General features: G+C 44.5%; 1 protein-coding gene and 1 pseudogene across 1 annotated transcript; both read left to right on the forward strand.

The window, feature by feature from the left end:
* The first annotated feature begins 365 nt into the window (after window positions 1-365).
* On the forward strand, window positions 366-4271 carry LOC123107575 (probable leucine-rich repeat receptor-like protein kinase At1g35710). Its single transcript, XM_044529546.1, has 3 exons — window positions 366-472; window positions 565-3654; window positions 3752-4271. Exons 2-3 carry the CDS (start codon window positions 597-599, stop codon window positions 4033-4035), a joined length of 3342 nt encoding a protein of 1113 aa, XP_044385481.1. The 5' UTR covers window positions 366-472; window positions 565-596; the 3' UTR covers window positions 4036-4271.
* Window positions 4272-9085: 4814 nt separating this feature from the next.
* LOC123104635 (probable leucine-rich repeat receptor-like protein kinase At1g35710) lies at window positions 9086-18491 on the forward strand (annotated as a pseudogene).
* Window positions 18492-21949: the final 3458 nt, after the last annotated feature.

Genomic DNA, 21949 nt, shown 5'->3' on the forward strand with positions numbered 1-21949 from the left:
ATCATCGTCAAGAGAGGCCAAAACAAAGAATGCATGTCGGCATGGTAAGCACCGTATCTTTGTTTTTCAACATACTGAAAGCACGATCGTCATAGAGAATCTCGGAGCAGTGACCCCCACCTCGCGCTGGTGTTTGTCAGCATTGAAACCAGTCGAGATAGCTAGGTCGCACATCGACGCGGAAGACCTCTGTCTGGTCCCGCCCCGTATGAAAGGCATATAGCCGCACTTTACGACGTAGTCCAGGTCTTCGACCAAAGACTTGGGCTGCATGCAGCTGAGGAAAAATGTGAGGCTGTTGTGCCTGCGAATCTGTTTATAAAACCCTGGACGAGGAGCCAGCTGAGCACCAACTCACACTTCACAGCTCGAGCTCAGCTCACACTCACACACCACCCGCCACCCGGCCCGGCAGGCGAAACCAAAACCAAGCGTAGACGGCTGCCGACGCCTTCTGCTCCGGACACCGCAGGTACTCTTCTTAGCTATCGCCCCTTAATCATGTCTTTTCTTTCGCATATGCATCTCGGTTGATTTTTACTGTTGGAATCTTGGCGCATGCAGTCATATCATTGATAATACTACGTCGTGAGCTCATGGCGAGTTCCACGGTGCCACTGCCACGGCTACATCGCCTGCTTCTCCCGTTTGCCCTGCTGCTGCTGCTTCTTCTCCTTGCTTCCACGCAAGCCGAGGGTCGCGCCTCGCCTGCAGCACCACCACCACCACGCTGCGGCGCTTCGCTGAGATCCCAGGCCAGGGCGCTTCTCCACTGGAAATCAGCCGTCGAGTACTCCACGCACATGGGGACCTGGAGAGACGACGGCATGTACCCGTGCAACTGGACCGGCATCACCTGCGGCGACACTCGGTCACGCAGAGGAACCACCGTGAAGGTCATCAGAGCAATCTCCCTCGGCGGTGCCGGCATTGCAGGGCGGCTGGACGCCCTGAGTTTCCAGTCGCTCCCTTACCTCGTCAACCTCGACCTCAGCGACAATTACCAGCTCTCCGGCGCCATCCCTTCTGGCATCGGCTCTCTTACCATGCTTTCCACCCTCAACTTCTCCGGCGGTCAGCTCGACGGAAACATACCTCCGTCGATCTGCAGCCTTGGGAGGCTCACGCACATGGACCTCTCCATCAACAACCTCACCGGCCACATCCCTCCTGCCTTGGGTAATCTCTCAAGACTTGCTTTCCTTTATCTACCTGGGAATAGGCTCTCGGGTAGCATCCCATGGCAGCTCGGACAGCTTGGGAGCATGAGAAAGATGGATCTGAGATGGAATGTCCTTTCTGGCCACATACCATCCTCCTTTGCAAACCTGACAAACCTCAACTATATCGACCTTTCTGGTAATCGTCTGTCAGGACCTATACCTGAAGAGCTAGGCCAGGTCAAAACCCTGCAAGCACTATCCTTGGCACAAAACAACCTGAACAGTGCAATTCCGCCCTCCCTTGGAAACCTCACAATGCTCAGCTTCCTGTACATATATCAGAATCAGCACACCGGCCCGATCCCGGTAGAGCTTGGGATGCTCTCTAGCTTGATTGAGTTAGATTTGTCCGAAAACCATTTGACCGGCTCTATTCCTTCTAGTGTTGCTGGAAACCTTACTTCCTTGACCTATTTTTCTCTTTGGAGTAACAATATAACTGGATTCATCCCTCATGAGTTTGGAAATCTCGTGAATCTGGAAGCACTCTTACTCTCGAAAAATTTTATAGTTGGATCGATACAGTCAAGTATTGGGAACATGTCTTCACTCAGCCAAATACTAATAAATACAAATAATATCTCTGGGGGATTGCCGGCCGAGCTTGGGAATTTGGTAAATTTGGAAATAATTGATTCCTATGAAAACCAATTATCCGGCCCAATCCCTCAAAGTTTTGGGAAATTGGTGAGTATGAGAGAAATGAGACTGTTCAACAATCAGCTCACTGGCTCTTTGCCTTCAGCACTCCCCAACCTTACCAGTTTGGTCCTCATTGAACTGAATGACAACAAGCTGACCGGACACTTGCCAGATTTGTGCCAGAGTAAAATGCTACAGGTTTTCCAAGTTTTTAATAACAAATTGGATGGTCCTATCCCAAAAGGATTGAGGGATTGCAGTTCACTAACATCCCTCGGAATTGGCAACAATCAGATGGAGGGAGACATAACTGAAGCATTTGGGGTGTATCCACATCTCAAAAGCATTGGTTTGTATTCAAACAGGTTTGTAGGGCGACTCTCGCCAAATTGGGGCTCATGTCAAAATTTGACGAGTATTTATTTTGCAAACAACATGATAGAAGGTAGTATACCTTCTGAGCTTGGGGAGCTAAAAAATCTTGGATGGCTCGACCTCGGCTTCAATAGGTTGAATAGTGAGATACCCATAGAAATTGGCAAGTTAAGCAGCCTGTATTGGATGGACTTGAGAAACAATCAACTATCTGGCCAAATCCCTAAGCAAATTGGCAGACTGAGTAATCTTGAAGTTCTTGGTTTGTCAAGCAATCTGTTAAGTGGTGAAATACCAGAAGAGATCGGGAATTGTTTGAAACTGCGGTCATTATATATGCATAACAACAGCCTTAGTGGAAGTATTCCTGGAAGTGTGGGCAATTTAGCTTCCCTGCAAAGCATGTTTGATCTTAGTATGAATAGTCTCAGTGGACCAATACCATCAGAACTCAGCAAACTAGAGATGATGATCTATGTGAACTTCTCACACAACCAATTCAGCGGTACCATCCCTTCCTCGATTGCAAGCATGCAAAGCCTGTCAGTTTTTGATGTATCATACAACTTCCTAGAAGGCTCTGTCCCAAAGGGGATCCACAATGCATCAGCTCAATGGTTTCTTCACAACAAAGGTCTTTGCGGAGATCTTGTTGGCATACCCCCTTGTAATTTGCCCCTGGTGGATCATAGGAAAAGGCATGAAAATACTGTACTATCAGTCATTCTTCTTATGTTTGTTGCTACTATTTCGATAGCAACAGCTGTAATTGCATTTTTGATTTGCCGCAAGAAAATATCTCAAAAAACAGATGACGCGAGCAAAAGGGATGTATTCTCTGTGTGGAGCTTTGATGGCAGAATGGCATTTGAGGATATTATCAATGCAACTGATAATTTTGATGAGAAGCATTGCATTGGACAGGGATCATATGGCAGTGTTTATAAAGCAGAACTTCAACATGAACAAGTAGTTGCAGTAAAGAAGCTATATCCAGGCGATGAAGACGCACATGATGAAGAAAGATTCCAGCATGAGATCGAAATGTTAACAAAAATTCGCCATCGCAGCATCGTCAAGCTATATGGGTATTGTTCTCATCTGCGGTACAGGTTCCTTGTATGCCAGTTTATAGAGAAAGGAAATCTAGCTTCTATCTTAAGCAATGAAGAACTAGCAATCCAGTTCAACTGGCAAAGAAGGACCGCTCTCATAAGAGATGTTGCTCAAGCCCTCACATACCTCCATCATGATGTTCAGCCGCCCATAATTCATCGAGACATCACAAGCAGAAACATCTTACTAGATGCTGGTTACAAAGCATTTGTTTCGGATTTCGGTATTGCAAGAATGTTGAAACCTGATTCATCAAATTTGAGTGCACTAGCGGGGACCTATGGGTACATTGCACCTGGTACGTTTATTCAACACAATACTGTCTAAATTTTGTTAGATGGAACACTTTGCACTAATGCATAATCCTAATTCTTATGTTCCTCTTTTGGATGCAGAATGTTCCTACACTTCTCTAGTTACAGAGAAATGTGATGTGTATAGCTTTGGTGTGGTGGTGCTCGAGGTGTTGATGGGCAGACATCCAGGAGACATACAAGCTTTTCATTCTTCACTCACTGACCAATTTCTTCTGGAAGAAATTTTGGATAAACGACTTCCACGACCCGAAAGCGAGGCGAACGACGTGAAGCAGTGCATCTCTGTGGCATTTGATTGCCTAACTCCTTCACCCAAAGAAAGGCCAATTATGCTAAAAGTTTATCGAGATCTTTCTGTTTGAACTTACTGTTAGACATGTAATATGCGGTATTGTGTGATGTCACAGTATACATGAGAGTCATGTACGTAGAATATATGTTAGGAAGTTAGAGTTGTTAGGAGTCCTCTCTTATCTCTCTGTCTCACGTAACCTCCCATGTAATCATCTCGATGGTTAGCCAGGGGCTGCCGCATATTGTACGTACCATCATCAATCAATATATACATCGCGGGTATCCGTGTATGGAGATTGAGACACTTCCATAACTCTTTACATGGTATACGGAGGAGGCTCTTCCATCTCATCTAGCTAGTTCTTCTTCAACCCTTCCTTATCATGTCCACCTCCACCGCACCCATCCAATCCAGCCTCAACTACAACACCTATGAGCCACTTACCCGGACGAACTATGTCCTTTGGAAAGCCCAAGCAAGATCACAAATAATGGGCGCCGGCTTGTACGGCTACATCAACAACACCATTGAGGAGCCTCCCAAGATCATCACCACCAAAGACATAGACGGCAAGGATCAGGCAATCCCCAACCCTACCTATGCCCCCTGGCTTGTCCAGGATCAACAGATTGTCGCTTATCTCTTGCGCAACTTGTCCAAGGACGTTCTCGTCCAAGTCGCGTCCCTTGAGATGTCCCATACGATCTGGACAGCCTTGGCCACCATGTTCTCTGTGGTGTCACTGTCACACGCCAACAATCTTCGCGCTGCGCTCACGAATGCCCAGAAGGGCTCCCTGTCGGCCTCAGCATACTTCGACCATATGTGCTCCCTCTCCGATGAGCTCGTGGCGGTGGGCAAACCACTCGGGGACGGGGAGCTCATCTCCTTCATCATCGCCGACCTTGACATGGACTATCAACCCATCATCTTCGTGCTGGACGTCTGCACCGAGCCCATCACCATCGACGGCCTTTTCTCTCTCGTGGCCAACTATGACCAGCGGGTTAAGATGTTTCACGGCAACACCGGCTTCAAGTCGTCCGCCAACGCTGCCTTACGCGGCCATGGTGGTGGCGGAAAGGGCGGCTACCGCACGGGCGGAGGATCTGGGGGCCCTCGCGGTGGCGGCGGCTACGGCACAGGCAGCAGCAGTGGCTATGGCATAGGCAGCGACGGCGGCTACAGCGCTGGTGGTGGCAGCGGCTACGGCACAGGAGGTGGCGGTGGCTACCAAAACCCTAACCCTAGTTCTGGCGGGGGCTATGACTTCCAACAGAAAAATGGTGGGGGCTATCAAGGTAGTGGTGGTGGCGACCACTACCATCAGAACAACTATGGTGGTGGCAACAGCAACAATCCCCCCCCCCACCCCCCCTCGGCAACAACAATCGGGGCCGTAATTTCCAAGGGTATGAAGGTTATGAAAACAAGTGCCAAATTTGCAAGAAAACAATCATACTGCAAAAGATTGGGATTGGCGCTATGCGGATGACAACAATGCCTAGAAAAAGAAAATTGCAGCTGTAGCTGATGTGTCATATGGAGTAGATGCCAACTGGTAGATGGACACATGCGCCACAAATCATATCAATGGAGAACTGGAGAAGTTGACAATGCACAAAATATACCGTGGACATGATCAAGTCTACACTGCAACAAACGGTGCAGTTATGGAGATAAGTCATGTTGGTCAATCTTTTATCAAAACCCCACACAAATTTTTTTAACTCGATGATATCTTATATATTTCTAATGCTGCCAAAACTTTTCTATATGTCCACCATATTGCTCTTGACAATAATGTGTTTCTAGAATTTCACCCATTCTTTTTTTTATCAAGGATCAGATCACAAAGGAAATTCTCCATGGGGGTGTTTGTGTTGAAGGTCTCTATGCTCTGCTTTCCAAGTATTGCCAGTACAATAAACAAGTGTATGGTGCCATCAAGCTTTCTACTGAAAGATGGCACAATCGCTTAGGTCATCCATCATTTTTCTACTGTTCACCAAATTCTTAGTAAAAATAACCTCCTAATTGTTGGTGAGAGAAATTTAGAAATTATTTGTGGTTCATGTCAAAGAAAAAAAGGTCATCAATTACCGTATCTTGTGTCTACTAGTATTACTAAGCCATTGCAACTTGTTTTTTCTGATGTCTGGGGTCCTGCACTCTCTTTTTCCTTGTGAGAATTAGGGGGGGCGACCTCAGAGCCTTGACTGCCTCGTTGTGCATATTCAGGCAGAACGCAATACTGGAGTTGAATGCGGCATGTGGCTCGTTTGTTGAGTAAACATCGCCAGTCTCTTTCGACACCACCCAACCATTGGCATGATTGATGGTGGCATCAACTGCCCCATCTCTGATGGCCTTGGCTACGATGCTCTCAGCATCAGCAACAGCGGTCTTAGTATCTAGCCTCAGTTTCTTGGCAATGTCAGCAAGGGAGATACGTGAGTAGGAAATGCTAATGTTGCGCAGTCCAGTCCGGATGACGTTGTGGCGCACCTCACGATCAAATTGGATGTCCTGTCGGCACTAAAAGTGCTCCCAAATTTCTCTGCAACAGCTCTGAACACTTCTAGGTCCCCAACTTGAACAGCCTGGAGATTATACATGAAAAGCAATTAAGAATGTACCATGCAGCAGTAACATGTATATTTTCCAAAGAAGGTGAGCTTACATTTGTAAGCTCAAAATATGGTGTCAAAGCCGCCTTCATTCCTTTCTGCGTGAAAACACTTCTCTCCGGTATCTCCCCTAAAAGTAGCCTTACTAGTATCCATTTGTTGCACTGGATGCGGAATCCACGAGCTGGAGTGGGTGCTTTCCGTGAAGCTTGCAAGAGGCTCTCCACTGGCTAGAGCCCCACCCTTCAACCTGATAGACCTAGGTTTGAATCCAGCCTATCCCATTTTCCTTCCTTTTTTCTTAATTTTTCTTTTATGAGGCAGATTCAAATACTTTTCCAAATACTCATATCTTTCAAATCCTAACTCAAAATCTAACATGTTATATGTGAAAATTCCTCACAAAAATGTGTAGATTTCAAATATGCTATTATCTTGCATGTCAATCATTTCTAAAAATCCTATTGTTCTTATTTTTTATTTAATTTTCCTTTTATCAGGCAGATTGATATAATTTTCAAAATATTCATATCTTTCAAATAGTAACTCAAAATCTAACATGTTATATATGAAAATTCCTTGAAAAAATATGAAGATTTCAAAGATACTATTATCTTGCATGTCAATCATTTCTAGAATTAGGTTTTGAATGCAACCCTAACTAATACCTTCTTTATATGAGGTATTTTGGAAATGCCTATTATAAATGTTCCTACACCATTTACATTGAGTACATATGATAGTTTGATGCTTTCACAAAAGCTATTATTTGGCACCATAGGGATATTGATTCCTACCAACTACCATATGCTAAAGGTTACAACAGGTGCATAATCATTCTCTCTATTTCGCACAGTGTACAATAACCGACCCATATGCGATGATGTACACTAAACTGCTGATATGAGCTCTATGTAAACCAGTGGGTTAACGTTGATTTTCATATTGTCTGACTTCTACCTATAATGGTTTTCATATTGTCTGACTTCTACCTATAATGGTTTTCATATTGTCTGACTTGATATGCAACCTTGAACATTTGACATGCATGTCCTTATAGATTGATTGTTTTCGGTGAAGCTGTCTCATATGTTTGTTACTAAATTAAATCTTGACTTGGATTACAGTTGCAAACACATATATCAGCAAGACAAAAATAATGCTCTTATACACAACTTATTGTTGAGTACTAAAATGTACTTCTCTATTTTCATCCTAATGTGATATTTGTTGGGCATCACTAAGGAGGAATGACAACAAAAGCGTAAAGAGATAGTGGCAACTAGGTATACATTTTTGTTATCTAAAAGTTGGAAACACCTTGAGTACACTTCAAAAATCATTCCACCTTATCATGTTGTTTGTCATGCAACACCGTGAAAGATTTTCAAGATATTTGCTGATGACGTTGGGTGTGTGTATGAGGGATGATTTTTTTACTCCCGGTGCAGTGCACAGGTATTTTTGCTAGTGTCACAAAAAGTATATCATTGTACATGACATATAATTTTGTTTTTGTTGATCAAATTAATGGTCAAAGTTTATTTGAAAATATTTATGGGCCCGATATACCTGACTGAAGGCAAACATTATATGTGCCGACCTCCATAACAAGCGGTAACGCGAAACAATTCCTGAGAGGAGCACACGTTGACGGGATGACGGGAATTTTATCCCTAGCGACTGCTATAAGCTTCGCACTGAATTTGGCCTTACAAATTTACATTTCCTCTGTTTATTTATTTTGCGGGGAAGACACGTAATTTCCTCTATTTGAACTGTAATATTTAGTTCACCATCAATGTAGCCATGGAAGACACGGAAATTTCACACACATACATCATCGGTGATGTCCATGTCGAATACAAGAAAATATATCTAGTTGAAAGCATGTTTCATAAATACCATATAATGAAGAGGTGACGTTCTACAAAGACATGCAATTTCAAATTACAAATCTAATTACACTTGGGAGCTATAGAAAACCAAATTCAGGATTGACGTCAAGTGAAATTGAATTTATTTTGTTTTGCGAATAAGTGAAATTGAATTTGAACTTGAAATTTCACATGTTTGTACAACGTCACCCCTACTGCATATCGTATTTATTTTACAGTCTTTGGAACCTCTGAAATCGTACTATGGCATTCACTAGTTTCCACCGGATACTTTCTTGTCGAATGCAAGTTTGCTTGCCCTGTTGACGCGCTAAATTATCCCAAGAAAATCAAGAAAACCCATGTCGACATGACAAGCATGATATACTTCCTCCGTCCCAAAATAAATACAATTGATTTAGTACAATCACCACACAGAATCTCTCGCGCTCAACAGTAAACCGGTCGACTTGCTGATATGTGTCAGCATTGAAACCTCTCGCGCTCGAGACAGCTGCCACATCAACGCAGACCTCTGCCATAGTGTAGGACGGAGCCAAGGTCTTACAAAGTTACAAGCAAGTAAATTTGTTTTTAAACCCCTGGACCGGGAGGCAGCTGAGTACCCACCTCACACTTCGCAGCTCACACACCGTCGCCCGGCAAAACCAAAGCGCAAACGGCTGCCGCGCGCCTTCTGCTCTCCGGCAGCGGAGGTACGCTATTCTCTATTCCTTAACCATATTTTTTTCGCTTGTTTTGTGCAGCTTGCTGTGGGAGTATTTCGGTTAATTTAGATGATCTCTTGCCGCCTGCAGTCGTGTCGTAGTACAGCGTGAGATCATGGTGCCCCTGCCAATGCCATGGCTACATCGCCTGGTTCTCCCGTTTGCCCTGCTGCTGCTTCTCCTCACTTCCAGGGAAGCCGAGGGCCGCACCTCGCCTGCAGCTGCAGCAGCAGTACGCCACGGCACTTCGCTGAGAACCCAAGCCAGGGCGCTTCTCCACTGGAAATCATCCATCAAGTACTCCTCCAAGCACCAGCTTGCAACCTGGAGAGACGATGGCATGTACCCATGCAACTGGACCGGCATCACCTGCGGCAACACCCGGTTGCACGGAGGAGGAACCACTGTCAAGATCATCAGAGGTATTTCCCTTGGCGGTGCCGGAATTGTAGGGCAACTAGATGCCCTGAGATTCCGGTCACTCCCTTACCTCGTCAACCTCGACCTCAGCGACAACTACCATCTGTCCGGTGCAATCCCTCCTAGCATCGTCTCTCTTTCCATGCTTTCCAGCCTCAACTTCTCTGGTGATCAGCTTATGGGACACATACCCATATCATTATGCAACCTTGGGAGGCTCACACGAATGGACCTCTCCAACAACAATCTCACTGGCCAAATCCCTCCTACCATGGGTAACCTCTCGAGACTTGCATTTCTTTCTCTACCTGGGAATAGGTTCTCAGGTAACATCCCATGGCAGCTCGGACAACTTCAGAACATTCGACGGATGGATTTGAGCCTTAATATCCTTTCTGGCCAGATACCTTCTTCCCTTGCAAACCTAACGAACCTCCACTTGCTTGACCTTTCTAGTAATCGTCTGTCGGGACCCATACCTGCAGAGCTAGGACAAGTCCAAACCCTCCAAGAATTATACTTGAACCAACAACTCAACTTGAATGGCACACTTCCGGCCTCCCTTGGAAACCTCACGATGCTTAGGTTCCTCAACATATATCTGAACCAGCACACTGGACCGATCCCGGTAGAGCTTGGGATGCTCTCGAGCTTGATTGAGTTGGACTTGCATGAGAACCATTTGACCGGCTCAATCCCTTCTAGTCTTGCTGGGAATATTACTTCAGTAATCTATTTTTCTCTTTGGGGTAACCATATAACTGGATCCATCCCTCATGAGCTCGGAAATCTCGTGAATCTGGAAGAACTTGATTTCTCGAACAATTTCATAGTTGGATCAGTGCCGTCAAGTATTGGGAATATGTCCTCACTAAGTAACATACTGATAAATACCAATAATCTCTCCGGGCAATTGCCAGCTGAGTTTGGAAATTTGGAAAAATTGAAGTCCCTTGGATCCTACGAAAACCAATTGTCCGGCTCAATCCCTCAAAGTTTTGGAAAATTAATGAGCATGACAGAAATGTTACTATTCACCAATCAACTCTCCGGCCCTTTGCCTTCATCACTCTTCAATCTTACCAATTTGGTTGACATTGAACTGAGTGACAACCGGTTGACCGGACACTTGCCAGATTTGTGCCAGAGTAAAAGGCTACAAATTTTAAAAGTTTCATATAACAATCTGTATGGTCCTGTCCCAAAAGGCTTGAGGGATTGCAGTTCACTAACATCCCTTGGAATGATGAATAATCAGATTGAGGGAGACATGGCTGAAGCATTTGGAGTGTATCCACACCTCAATTCCATTCTTCTATCTTCAAACAGGTTTGTAGGCCGAATCTCACCAAATTGGGGCTCATGTCAAAACTTGACTACAATTGATTTTTCACAAAACATGCTAGAAGGCAGTATACCTTCTGAGCTTGGGGAGCTATTGGATGGATTTAAGAAACAACCGGCTATCTGGCAAGATCCCTAAGCAAATCGGCCAACTTAGCAATCTTGAGCTTCTTGGTTTGTCAAGCAACCTACTGAGCGGTAAGATACCAGAAGAGATCGGAAACTGTTTTAAATTGCAGTTATTACAGATGGATAACAACAGCCTTAGTGGAACTCTTCCTGCTAGTTTGGGCCATTTAGCTTCCCTGCAAAGAATGCTTGATCTTAGTATGAATAGTCTCAGTGGACCAATACCATCGGAACTAAGCAAACTGGAGATGCTAATCTTTGTCAACTTCTCACACAATAAATTCAGTGGCTCCATCCCTGACTCCGTTGCAGGCATGCAAAGCCTAGCAGTATTTGATGTATCATACAACCTTTTAGAAGGCCCTGTCCCAAAAGGGATCCACAATGCATCAGCTGAATGGTTTGTCCACAACAAAGGTCTTTGCGGAGACCTTGTTGGCATGTCCCCTTGTGATTTTCCCCCTGTGAATCATTGGAAAAAGCATCAAAAGGTTCTTCTGTCAGTGAGTATTCCTATGTTTGTTGCTATTATTGTAATAGCAGCAAGTGGAATTGCCTTTTTGATTTGCCGCAAGAAAGTATCTGAAAGAAATGATGATGTGAGCAAAAGGGATGTATTCTCTGTATGGAGCTTTGATGGTAGACTGGCATTTGAGGATATTATCAATGCAACTGACAATTTTGATGAGAAGCGTTGCATTGGAGAGGGATCGTACGGTAGTGTTTTTAAGGCAGAACTTCAAGATGGACAAGTGGTTGCAGTAAAGAAACTCCATGCAGGTGATGAAGAGGCACATGATGAAGAAAGATTCCAGCATGAGATTGAAATGTTAACAGAAATTCGCCAACGCAGCATCGTGAAACTGTATGGCTATTGTTCTCATCCACGGTACAGGTTCCTTGTATGTCAGTTTATAGAGAAAGGAAATCTAGCTTCTATCTTGAGCAACCAAGAACTAGCAATCCAGTTCCATTGGCAAAGAAGGACGGCTCTCATAAGAGATGTGGCTCAAGCCATCACATACCTCCATCACGATGTTCACCCGCCCATAATTCATCGAGACATCACAAGCAGAAACATCTTACTAGATGCTGATTACAAAGCATTTGTTTCGGATTTCGGTATTGCAAGAATGTTGAAACCTGATTCATCAAATTGGAGTGCACTGGCAGGGACCTACGGATACATTGCACCTGGTACGTTTGTTCAATACAGAACTATATCCTCTAGTAAATTGTGTTAGATGGAATGCTCCACCCTGATGTGTACTCCTAATTCTTATGTTCCTGTGTTGGATGCAGAATTTTCCTACACTTCTCTAGTTACAGAGAAATGTGATGTATATAGCTTTGGTGTCGTGGTGCTTGAGGTGTTGATGGGAAAACATCCAGGAGAGATGCAAAATTTTCAGTCCTCACTCAATGAAAATTTTCATCTGGAAGAAATTTTGGACAAACAACTTCCACAACCCGAAGCTGATGTGGCAGAAGACGTGAGACGGTGCATCTCTGTGGCATTTGGCTGCCTAACTCCTTCGCCCAAGGAAAGGCCAACTATGATGAAAGTTTATCGAGATCTTTCCATCTAAAATTACATGTTAAATTCTTTCAGATAGATCATCTTCGCCTTGTTTAGTTCTGAATAAAACTTAGGCTACCTTAGGTGTCCAAGGATCTTCAAACCGAATAATAATGCTATTTCTGGTGGGCATCATAAAATGCATGGGTCACGATTGTTACACTGTATAATTGTTCTTCTGATGATCATACAGATCATGGATCAAGCTTATGATAATATTTTTGGAGAAGGCTCGAAGTAATGATAATTGTCTCATATTTGTTAGACTCTCTGAACTTCTGTTATCTCTTCTATGTCTGCGTAGAATGCCCTGGCCGCAGGCATGGAGGCATTTCCTGTGGCGAAGGGATCTCCACCATCCTGTCGCTTCTTCCTGTGGCTGTCTAAGTTTCATGTTCGCGAGCTACAGCACGTAGGGCGACTTGGCAAGATGACTGAGGCGTTGCTAAGGTACAACTCTCTGACACTCTACCGACAAAGTTTCAGCCCCCCGAAAACATTACGTAGCGACTGATAATGAACACAAGGAACACTAGCGGTGTGTGATTAATCGCGTGTTAAAGTGAATGAGGCAACAAACTGAACTTATACTCAATTCAGCTCCCCGTAAATGCAAGCACAGATGCAGTGCAAAATACAGTACTCCGTCGCGGCTCTTTTTTATTATTATTAAGTGAGCCACGCATCTTATTAAGCAGTGGTGGAGCTAGCATTTGAGAACAGCATGGTCCGCCCCATAATTATTATTTTTTTGATAAGAAATATAGCATGTCAGCATTATAACTAATTACCAACATCACATAGAAATAGATCAATATGGTCTTACAAATACACTAAAATTCTTAATTAAGTCTAAGTTTTGCATAGAGAAATCTACATAGTACATACTATATGAGGAAGAAATGATGTGCAAAATTATGCATGTGTTCAGTTCATCTACAGGATAGCATAGCACAGCAAAAAAACAAACCCTAAGTCAGAAATTGGGGAATCATAAATTGGTAAGCTGATAAGCCCACAAGGGAATGCATTGCACTGTTAAAAATATATGAAAACAGAACCTGAATAACAAGAAATAAACTTTAAGTGCAAGTGTCATACCGTGTTCTGGAAGAACAGCCACTCGAGGTGCTTCAATTGCCTTGGCTGCTCAGCCAAGAAGACCACCATGTTCCTCACATTCCTGATAACAGAGGGCAATTCTAATTCATCTCATCGTCGAACAGCACAAACGGGGGGAAAGCAAGATCAGCACTTACACTTGCAGGGGAGTCAGACGCCCGGGGGCAGGGGAGCGGGAAGGTGAGGCGGGATCCTCATCGGGGGCTGGGCTCCGGCCGGCGAGTCGGCAACCGTGCCTCGCAACGATTAGCGTCACTTGGCGCGCTCTCAGTCATTTGCCACATGTCGCGCTCTGGACGCTTTCTCCGGATTTTGTTTTTTTATTTTTCCACACGCGTTTTCGGCTTTTTAAATGGTTTTTTCTTCAGGTTTTTTCGACGTTTCAGTTTTCTACCAGTCTTCCTTAGCTTTTGGGTCAAAAAAAAATTGCGCGAAAAAGATGCGTTTTTTCTCTTTCACGGGAGTCACGCTTTTGCTTCCGCGAAAGCCACGGTTGTGCTTTCACAAGAGTCACGGCCATACCTTTCGGAAACGGAAAAAAACGTATTTTCTGTTTTTTTTCTGCAAAAGGCACGGTTTTGCTTCCGTGAGAAACACGGTTGTGCTTTCGCGAGAGTCACGGCTATGCCTTTCGGAAACGAAAAAAAACATGTTTTCTAGGTTTTTTTTTCTTCTGCGAGAGACACGGTTTTGCTTCCGCGACAGGCACGGGTGTGCTTTCGTGAGAGTCATGGCCGTGCCTTTTGAAAAAGGAGAGAAAAAACGCGTTTTCTCTTCTTTTTTTTATTCCGCGAGAGGCACGGTTATGCTTTCGCGAAAGTCACGGCCGTGCCTCTCGGAAACGGAAAAAAAACGCGTTTTCTGTTTTTTTTTCTTCCGCGAGAGGCACGGTTTTGCTTCAGCGAGAGACGCGGTTTTGCTTTCGCGAGTCACGGCCGTGTCTCTCGGAAACAAAAAAAATGTATTTTCTGTTTTTTTTTTCTTCCGTGAGAGGCACGGTTGTGCTTTCGCGAGAGTCACGGCCGTGTTTTTTTTCCTTCCGTGAGAGGCACAGTTGTGCTTTCGCGAGAGGTACGGGCATGCCTCTTTCGGAAAGGAAAAAAACCCGTGCTCCCGGGTCGGTTTTTTTCGTCCGGTATTTTGTGAAAAAAAAGTTTGTCAAAACCTATCAACATGAGATCTAGTTTTGAAGATCTCGACGCAAGGAATCCAACGGTGAAAGCGGTTCAAGATTTGGACGCACAGTTTAAAAGATAAAACATTTTGAATAAATGGATCTATGAAAAAAGGAAAACTCTCGGGTTGCGACAAGTGGCGCACATGCAGCGCGCCACTTGTCGTAATCTGGGAGGTGAGAGTGATCTTTATAACGAGTACTCCTCAACTAGTGATTTCGACGAATTTACCTAAAAAAATAAGTGTTGTGAATCTCATATATAATAAATAACCTAATTTCTTAAAAGTGCGCGTGCACTAAATGGGCGCCCCGAGCACACGCGTCGATAGCCGTCCGATCCGTCGCAATCTCGCGCGCGGTCGGGCCCAGGTGTAACCTGGTCAGGGCGAGACACGTGGTGGTAGGGTCAGATGGAATGCGGTCGAGCCCGAGCGAATCGCCTGGGTGGGGCCCGCCATTATCTCCTCTCTCGCAAACGGCTCTCTCCCTCATTAGGCGGTGTGGGCGGTTCCTTCTCCCCCTCTTCCTCGCCCAAATCGAACCAAATCCGCCACACATCGGTTCTCTCAGGAGGCGTTCGGTGTCGCGGGTGGCCGTCGACCGGAGTTGCTCCACCCCGCTGCACGCTAGCCGCGGGGGGCGGCTCTCGCTCGTGAGCTCGGCGATCGCGCAGTGCTCGACTCGCCGGATTTGTGCGGTGGCGAACGATTGCGAAGTGAGGCTGGCCTCGTTTTGTGCGGTGGCGAATGAAGGAGAAGGTACGTTGACGCGATTTTTACCCCCCGCCCCTTCTCTCATCTCTCCATTTCTGGCGATGGGTTTTTCTCCCGTGTGTGTTGTTGTGTCTAGGAGCAACTTTTGTGCTTCTATCTATTTTGCTACTGCGAGGTAGGTTTTCCCCGTAGATCACTAGGTTTTGGGCAGAGGTGTTGGTTAGGGTAGGTACTAGGTATGAAATCCCCTCCTTAATATCCATACCTATCTGTCCATGTTTGTCAATGCGAGCACCGGATTCGTGTGATTTCATGGTCGAACTAGTTCGAGGGTTCGTGTCCTCCCTCAGCCCTCACTTCACCCTATGTAGATGTTGTTTCGGCGTTTTTTGCTGGTGATTTTTCTGTAGCAGGCAAGTTTATCACCACCAACAGGCAAGTCATGACACGCGGTGTTAGCAGGGTTTCCCGTGAGCGGGCAAGTTCATGCGAACCGTCAGCCATTTTTTATTGCACACGAGTGTTTTTGTTAGTGTTTACTGGGACCAGGCAAGTTCATGCACTTGTCAGGCAACTTATGTGCACACTATTTTTTTCCTTCGTGCTTTACTGGTCCAGGGCAAGTTCATGTCAACAGTCGGGCAACTTATGGCAATGGTTTTTGTGTGTTGATGCTTGGCCGAGTTGGATTGCCAAAATTTCACGTTCAATGAACGGGAAAAGGGAGCTACTCCTGCTATGCAATTCATTTTTCACGTGGGTAGGTGACTGACCAAGGGCCCAGGATCCGTGTGGTGGCACGAGTGAGATCGAATCTACCTCACCTCTCACTTGTAATCAGAATTCGATAGGCTACGAGGTTTGTACAATATGGTGCTCGGGCCCTGCCGTCATGGCCGGGACCCGAGTTGTACCATACTCACCATGCCACCTATTTTATATCCACTTTCCTCTCACTCTTCTTCTGGACCAGGCAAGTTCATGCACTTGTCAGGCAACTTATGTGCACACTGTTTTTTTCCTTCGTGCTTTACTGGTCCAGGGCAAGTTCATGTCAACAGTCAGGCAACTTATGGCAATGGGTTTTGTGTGTTGATAGGAGTGCTGATAATCAGACTTTTTTCGTGTTGATAATCAGATGATTGCTAGATAATGAGGCATTTTCATCCTAATAATCAGGCAATTTGCATGCTTATAATCATACTTTTTCCATGGTGACAATCTTTTTTGGTATGTAACTACTTTTTTAAACTGTTTTTTACAGGTAAAGATGGCCAAACAAAGTAAAAAGTGTGATCAACAGCAGTCGGCAGAGTCACCGCTTGGCTCGGTTCCATCTCCCTCTCCCGAAGCTGAACAGGAGGTATGCCTTCTGATTTTTGCTACGTAAATAGGACTTCGCTTTTAGGTTGTTAATTTTTTTGTTAAAGAAATTTGTGACTTTATTACAGGCACCTACAACAGAAGAGCAAGGTGGTTCAACAACTCATGTTTACAAACGCAAGCGCCAGAAGCAAGTTGTAAATCGGGGGAAGCGGCCTGCGGATATTGAAAGCAACGAAACAGAACAAGCAGGAGGTGATTATGAAGCTGATGTTACACAAGATGAACAACCAAAGAAAAAACAGAAAGTGACTGAAAATGAGGTATCCCTTCCCCCATACCCCCTCCTCCCGCGATCATATGACTGCAAATTTTTTTGTTTTCTGGCCAGCATGTTATTTTGTGTTTTTTTAGATACTAGCAACTAGTAAACAGTACCATGGGAACAATATGTGGAGTTGCATTTTCATGTTCTACTTTTCACACATAAGTTGCCTACATTTTTCTCATGTAGCAGGAACTCATGCAGTACATGCATCTCAAATCGTTTTTATTTTTGTAAGCTAGGTGGGAGACAACTTTTTTTGTGGTCATGTCCTGGCAACTCATGCTGCATGCACACCTAGCAAAACAGTACCATCCCAAAAATCTCATATTTAGGAGGTGTAAGTGGTAGGCAACTTATGTGATTCATGCATACATAATTTGCGCCCTTCTTGTCAATTAAGAAAATGGGATTTGGAATGCTTTTTTCCCATGTGCCACATGGTATAGATAAAATTAGTGTATGTTTTAAGCAAACAAAAAAGCGCCAGAAGTTTATGCACTAGCAATTTCTTGAGAAAAGATAAAAGAGCAGCCAAGTTCTACGGTATGTTTAAGCAAAAACAGTGTTAGCAGTGAGCAACTTTTATGTGTCTGTTCGCGCTAGAACTTGATATGCAGTGGGAAAGTGTGTGCAACTATAGTGGTTTTTAAGCAAATCAAGTGTTTTCAATAAGCATGGCGTGTCAATACATGATAACTGTTTCGATTTTTTCATTCTCCAACTTTTTTGGCTGATGTATATTGAGAGAAACTCGTTGATGTTTTTTATAACTTATTAGGCATGCTTAAGCAAATCAGTGTCGCCAGTAAGCAACTACTGCATATGCTGTTTCGAAAGTGTGCCCTCGATGTTTTTTGCTCTTGCAGTAGAAATAACTTTAGATTGTCAATTTTTCAGGGTCCTAGGAACAGGTCATCACCTGCAAGGCTTTTTAAGTTGAAAAAAGATCTCGACGAAGACCAAAAAAATGTTATCAGAGACATAGACTTTGGGGGCTTGTTGGATATTACAGCTACAAGCATGCCCGGTGATCTCAGCCAGTGGATTATGAAACACTACGACCCAGAAAAGTCTCAAATTGTTATACCAGATAGAGGCAAAATACCAGTAGATGCAGAAAGTGTTAGGAGGATATGGGGTTTGCCCAACAATGCAGAAAGTATGTTTTAAATGAATCCAGATGTTATAAAGGAATTCAACAGAGTTCAACATCAGGAAAAACCCCCTACATTGACTACATGATGTAAAATGATTCAAAATATGAATGGGCGTCGATACATTTTCTGCGTGCTTGTGTGGCTTTGCATTCTCCTGCTTCCTTGCACCAACAACAAGCTTGAGCATCTCACCAAGGTGTTACACTGCTATTCTCAACACAAGTGCTAAAAAGATATGAAAGATATGCGACTTTGTTATTGATCAACTAAGATTGGCATTCGTTGGGTATTGGTGACAAGAAGAAGCTGTTGTTTGTTTGTTTTCATCCTAGTTGTAAGAGCATCTTCAACAGGTGCCGGTCATGCCGCGCGCAAAAAACACGTATGCCGCGCGCGCATCGCCTGGTTTGGCGCGACGCACAGCGCTGGCTTCAGCAGCCACGCTAAAATGCAGAGCGCGCGCGCCGCTCCAGCAGCGCGCTAAAATGCAGCGCGTGCGACTCGCACAAACAACATATGCATTCAAAAACAAAAGACAAAAATCAAAAACAAACAAAAATAAATAGTTCAATTTCGTTCAATACAACAAATAGTGCAATTAAACATAACAAATAGTTCAACAATACAATAACGAACGCACAAATCATGATGCTCTTTGTCGTCCATTCCATGCCCACCACTCCTCAATGAGATCCTTCTGAAGATCATTATGCGCTGCAGGACGTCGAATGGCATGATAGGAGGCAACAAAACGGGCCACCCTTTCAGCCCTCCGTCGCACTCACACGGGATATCCCAAGAGCTCATACTGAGAGTAGTCTACATCTTGTCCATGCTCATTCTCGATGATCATGTTGTGCATGATCACACAAGCGTGCATTATGTACCAAAGCATCTTTTAATCCCAAAATCTAGTCGGTCCTCTCACAATAGCAAATTGGGCTTGCAAAATCCCAAAAAATCTCTCCACATCTTTTCTAGCCGCCGCCTGAGCATTGTGGAAATCAAGATTTTTCTTACCTTCTGGCTTTTTCAACGGCTTGACAAAGGTTTGCCACTTTGGATAGATGCCATCCGCTAGATAATAGCCATAGTTGTATGTACGGCCATTTGCTACAAACTGCACCGGTGGCAACTCCCCATTTGCAATCTTACTCATCAGTGGTGACCGGTTGACAACATTGATGTCATTCAAAGATCCAGGCATTCCAAAGAATGCATGCCAAATCCAAGTCTCTTGATCGGCCACCGCTTCAAGGATTATAGTGGAACCCTTTTTTTGGCCATGGAATTGCCCATGCCATGCCTTTGGACAATTCTTCCAACTCCAATGCATGCAATTTATTGAGCCAAGCATGCCAGGAAAGCCGCGAGCTTTGTTCATCGCCAAAAGCCTTGCGACGTCTTCAGCGTTGGGAGATCTTAAGTACTCCTTGCCAAACACTTGCACAATTCCGACTGCGAAGCGCTTGACACACATGATGGCTTGGCTCTCACCCATAGCCAAGTGATCATCAACTAGATCAGCCGATATACTGTATGCCAACATACGCAAAGCGGCTGTCACCTTCTGAAAGGTGCTATGCCCGAGCTCTCCGGCGGCATTCCTCCTTTGCTGAAAAAAGCGGTCATGGCTCGCTAGTTTCTCTGCAATGCGCCTGAACAACTCGGTGCTCATCCTAAACCGACGACGAAAATACGACTCGTGATATGTGGGATTCTCTGCAAAATAATGCCTGATCAATCTGTTGTGGGCATCGATCCTATCCCTCCAAATTTTTTGCCGACCCATAACTGAACCATCGTGTTTCGGTTTTTTATTAATATGCATAGCTAGGATCATTGCAAGATCCTCCTCCTCTTCCATATCAAATTCTTCTTTGGAAGAATCATACGACGAACTCATCTACAATATTGAATACTATGCTATAAATAAAAAACTACAATCAACATGCACGAAATTCATGGCTTTTGAGCAATACATACCTTCTAGGCGTTTTGTCGAACACCTAGCGGGCGCCGAGCGGCAGCGAGCCCGGCCTGTTCTCGCGGACCACACTCGCGGGGGGCTGGGGGGCTGGAGAAAGCGGCGCGGGCGGGGTAGTGGGGAAGCCCAGACGTTGGCACGTCGGCGGCGGGCCGGGTGGAGGGTGGGAGGTGCGAGCGAGCCCGAGAGTCCAGTGCCGGGGAGCGCAGAAATACGGCGCGCATTGCGTCGCCCCCGTGGACTACGTAGTCGTGCGCTTTTCCGCGCCGTGGACAGCTATCCGGTGCGCGCGCTAATAGGATTTTGGGCGGCGCTAGTTGGTGCGCCTGTTGGAGATCTCTAAGTATGAGAAATCATTTCTATGTGTTTCTTTTACTATAGTTGTCCTTTTCAATACAAGCATGAAAGAGCCATGTGTTTCCTAATAGTTTTTGCATTTTTAGAACTTTTGCAAGATTTTGTACCTGGATTCATTGGATGTTAATGAACCAATACCTGATACACTTCCAAGGGCACGCATTTGGAATGATGATCTAATAACAAAAGTCATGAAGAAAGACAGGAAGGGTCCAGGAGTGTATGGCAAGCTGCGAGTAAGTTATGTTCGTGCAAGAATTATTTAATATCAAAACACACGTTAAATTGCAAAAAACAATTTATAGGTTAAAAGCAGAAACAATTTCTATACAAATTATGCCAAACATATTGTTTACAAGTCAAGGCAAGTCATAGTATTAGCACTAACAACTTGCCTGTGGACTTGCCTGCAATAGAACATGACATGCCTACAGTAGAACAGGACTTGCCTATAATTACATTATATTACAGTACTTGCCTGGAAACAGAACATAACTTGAAACATGGCAAATGTGTAGTTCATTCTGTCAGTTTTTCCAGTCCAAAACAGGGTAACCTTCATAATGTACCACTTCCTTTTCTTTGATTGAAACATGGCAAATCCAAAGTGAAATCCAGGGCAATTTATACTATAAACATAGGCAAGTTATACTCTGACCTATACGGCCTTGATCATACGGTGTTCATTTTTTTCACCTTGTTTTTGATTTTGATGAAAACAGCTCAAGACTGAATTTTCACGGTGTGCGAACGATAGTTTGTTTGGAAGCTTGGACCACGTTTCAAAATTTGTTGCGGCTAGGTTGCCTGAAAGTTACGACGGCTATGTAAGTTCCAATAGCAAGAAAGTCCTTTATATGTTTTCTCACTGCATTTTGGATTTTTCTAATCCCAATCAATTTACTATCTGACACACTTTTTTTGGTGTTCAGAAGCAAAATAGGATAACAGGGTTGGTTCACGAAATGTGCACTGAAATGTCACATGCTATTGGGAAGCTCGTAGTGGGCTTAGTGAAGCTTGACGAGGGGCAACCTGGCTCAAGCAAGAACATAGACAATAACCCACAGCCAAGTGAACATACCAGTTCTCGGAGGAAGCAAGCAACAC

This window comes from Triticum aestivum, chromosome 5A (assembly GCF_018294505.1).
Source record: "Triticum aestivum cultivar Chinese Spring chromosome 5A, IWGSC CS RefSeq v2.1, whole genome shotgun sequence".
Taxonomy (NCBI): Eukaryota; Viridiplantae; Streptophyta; class Magnoliopsida; order Poales; family Poaceae; genus Triticum; species Triticum aestivum.